This window comes from Solanum stenotomum, chromosome 12 (genome assembly GCF_019186545.1).
Source record: "Solanum stenotomum isolate F172 chromosome 12, ASM1918654v1, whole genome shotgun sequence".
Taxonomy (NCBI): domain Eukaryota; kingdom Viridiplantae; phylum Streptophyta; class Magnoliopsida; order Solanales; family Solanaceae; genus Solanum; species Solanum stenotomum.
In genome coordinates, this window is record NC_064293.1 from 31,986,441 (window position 1) to 31,990,358 (window position 3,918).

Below are 3,918 nucleotides of genomic sequence, written 5' to 3' on the forward strand. Positions count from 1 at the left end.
TATTTTGAAATTATATTCAATTTAATTAACTTAATATTTTAAAACTAAAATTCAGATATTAAATACTTACTATAAAAAAACTTTTATTATACATGGAAATTCTTCTCATGATAGTAGTTAATGGAGTACCTTGTGATGGCGTTATTGTAATTAATGCATAAACAAGTGGCAAATCCCAAAACTCACCGTTCTATTTGGCTATAAGTAGCAATTTAACACCACCAGTTCCGTTCAACAGAAAATCCATTTTTCTCGGCTCCAAATGGGTTCACGGCCAAAAAACTCGAGTAGCTTGCGGCTGAGAAGATCGAGAAGAAATTCTTCCAATGAAAAACGACCAAAAAATGGAGTAGATAACAACAGTACCAATGCCGCCGGCGACGATAATTCCATTTCAATATCGGAAAAATTGGAAGCTCTGAAGCAACTTCTCCCAGTCAACAATGGCGAATTAAAAGCAGATCAGTTGTTCGAAGAAACAGCTGGTTATATTGTTCTTCTCAGAACTCAAATCTTCGTTTTACAGAAACTGCTCGATTTTTGTGACGATGCATCTGGTCAGTCTCAACATATTAATGCTGTATAGTTAGTAGTAATTATTTCCTAATCAAACATTGCTCTCTTTTTCTTCTTATAATTTTTATTCTTAGTAGTTAGGTTCTCAATTGAAGGTGAGTTATGGTAGAGTTTTACATTTCTTTGAATCTGAGTTTAAGCGCTGCTGAGCGTATATTTCTGTAATGTCCCTAATGGGAATATTTCATTCAGATGAACTATATATTATGCTTTAAACAACTCTTTTTCATTGTTTCCTTTCATGCTTGAACAGTTTAATTCTCCCATTTTACTTTTGGGAGTCTGGATATAAGGTAGGATTATTTTATTTCGCCTTTGGCTAGAGCTACGGTGAGAGTGTTTCACCTTTAATTAGAGGTGTCGAGTTCAAGTCCTGAGTATGGAGAAAATCTTGTTGAAGCGTCATCCTTGAATGGGCCCTACAAAGCGTGATCTGAATTTAATCAGAGCTTCAATGTGGACTTCGAACATCGAATGAAAAACAAAAAAAAAAGACAGTCATACAATTATATTTATTCCACTATTTATATTTTAATAATGAAATAAGTTATCTCATATACATGGTGAAATAAGTTATCTCATATACATGGTGAAATAAGTTGTTCAGAATAACTTATCTTGAAATAATTAATCTCAAGATAAGTTGCTCTCAACCTCAGGGGTTGGCCTGCTGGCAATTGACTTGAGCCTTGGGGTTTGCTCCCTTTCAAGGTCTCAAGTTCGAAACCCACTAGGTGCAAACAATTTCTGAGGGTCATCGGATTGGGTAAAACCTGAATTAACCATGGTGCACTTGCGGGAAACTCCTTGCCGAGGGCCTGTGCACCCCCGGGATTAGTCGGGGCTCAAAGAGACTCGGACACCCGGTGCAAATCAAAAAAAAAAAGTTGCTCTCAACCGACAACCAAGCGGCTTTAGAATATGTTTTGCTACCTATTGAAAATACTGGTGAAGATCCAAATTGAAAAGTGAATATCATTTGTAATTCTAGTAATGTTGATTATATAGTCAATCGAAATTGAAGAATTCTTCGAATTCGAGCGAAAGGTTTCAAGCTAGCTTATAGGAAAATATCTCGTTTCTCACCATTTAAGAAGTAAAGTAACCATGGAAATGAAGGAATTTTTTTAATTTCTTTTATTTAATATATTTTTCATTCTTGGAAAAATAAAATTTCTTATTTTGCTCTGTAGTTGGAAAATGTTTTCCTAAAAAATAAGTGAATTGTTAACTTATTTTTTTATTTGGCAAGTAAATAAATAAATATTATTTCAAAAGCATTAATATGTAATCTAACAAAATATTATAAGGGCGGGGTCGGTGGCGGTGAAATTGTCAATGAGTGGGGGTAGAGATGGTTGGATGGATGGAGAAGAGACAATAAAATTGAAATCTTATTTACAAGACCGTTTCTCTATTTTTATTAGTAAAGTAAGTTGCATCATTTTAAAGAAATTTAGTTTTTTTTTTTTTGAGTAAACGTATTTCAAAACAGTTTGATCACTAAACATAAATTATACTATCTTTTAATAGTTTATATCATCAACGTAATATAAATCTAATCTTAGAGTTAATTTTGGGATATATATCCCACCTTATCTCGCGTATAAATTTAATCTCAAAGTTAATTTCAGAATACATATCCCATCTTATCTTGAGTATCGATCCCTTAGTGCAACCACAAAATAGTTGTAAAACAATAGACAAAAACACACAAAAACGATCATGCTTAATACTTAGCTTATTACTGATTTTTAAATTACAACTCACTTTAAAGTATGAATTTGTTTTATATAACTGCTAGTACATGGGGTATATCGTAGCAGTAATTTGCCTTTTCCTCAAGTCACTAATCCTATTCTTTAATAAAAGGTTATGTAATATACAAATGCCAATACGTGACTCGTGAGAGATATGAGTATCTAAGTAAATAAATTTTAGATTTTAAGTTGAATTTTATATATCGTGTAGGTCTAGACCAAAGAGAATACTATCATAAGTAAGTTTAGAATTACTCCGCTGTCAACCTTTGATCAACAACAGGAAGAAACTTAGTGGTAAACAAAATTGATGCAAATCTCACATCATTAAAAAGGGGAGAGATGTTTGAACTTTTAAGTAAAAGCAAGTTTAAGACTCGCATGATGTATTTTGAACGTCATGTGAACTTAGATCAATATAATACATAAATATGTCTTTTAACTTGGTTTTAACTGATATTTATGCTCTCAAACTTTAAATATGTACAAATAAATATTTAAACTTATATAAAATTAAACGAATATACACAAGTATAGAATGTATAGAATGTCTTATCTGACAATCAGAGTTCACTCAGTTGCAGAGGTGTGGAGATGGGGTGTTTGTGTGATTGTGAGTGATTTCACATGAGATATATATGAGAGGGGAATATAATGGGATTGATGTTATGGTGTCACATGCTTTGTTATCAATGGCTGTGACAACAAGTACTACCACTACTAATTCCCACATGTGCATCATGTCCCTATTTATGAGGGTCTAACCCATCGATAGCCTTCTAAAGTTGACACCAATTTTTACTTAGACACCTTAACTAAGCTTTGTTCATTTTAGACACCTCATGTCATGCCCCGTTGTGTCATCTTGACACTTTTTACTGACATGGCATAGTGAGTGTAATACACTTAATACCAGCACGTGAAAGGCTCATTTAATCATTTTTATTTTTATTTTTTCATTTTCTTCCTCATTTTTCAGCCACCATCTCTCAAAACTTTGAACTCCTTCCATGGAGAAATAGTTTTGACGATGTTACAAACAAAAAACGAACGAATTTCAACACGAAGAGATTTCACAAACAAAAAAATTTCAACCCATTAGAAGGGCCACGATTCATGATGTCGCAAAGAAGAAGGGCAGCGGAGAATCTTGAAAACGACGATGGGTGAGGTGGGAGAGGGGTGGAGAAGACGATGTGAGTGGGGAAAGGGTTGGGGTTAGGGTGGGCGGAGGTGGAGAAGGCGTTGGGTGGGTGGGGGAATAGCCGGAGAAGAAGCTATGGGTGGGTGGGGGAGAAGATGACCTTGGTGGGTTTGGGTTATTTTTTAATTTTAATTTTTTTGTGTAAAAAATTTCACATGTCATTTAGTCACTGGCTACTTCTTCATTCTACTAAAATATCATTATTTAAAAATTATTTTTAATATATATGCCACATATTTTTATTTAATTTGCTCCTTTGCCACGTAATAACGAGTGTGTTACACATACCATACATATTTGACTGATTGTTAAAAAAGTGTTAAAATGACACAATGTAGTATAACATGAGGTGTTTAAAATGAACAAAACTTAGTTAAG

The 3,918-nt window shown here is 33.6% G+C and overlaps 1 protein-coding gene across 1 annotated transcript; it reads left to right on the forward strand.

Annotated features, from left to right (window-relative positions):
- The first annotated feature begins 235 nt into the window (after positions 1–235).
- LOC125847078 (transcription factor PAR1-like) lies at positions 236–795 on the forward strand. Its single transcript, XM_049526787.1, has one exon. The coding sequence runs from the start codon at positions 263–265 to the stop codon at positions 584–586; it is 324 nt and encodes a 107-aa protein (XP_049382744.1). The 5' UTR covers positions 236–262; the 3' UTR covers positions 587–795.
- Positions 796–3,918: the final 3,123 nt, after the last annotated feature.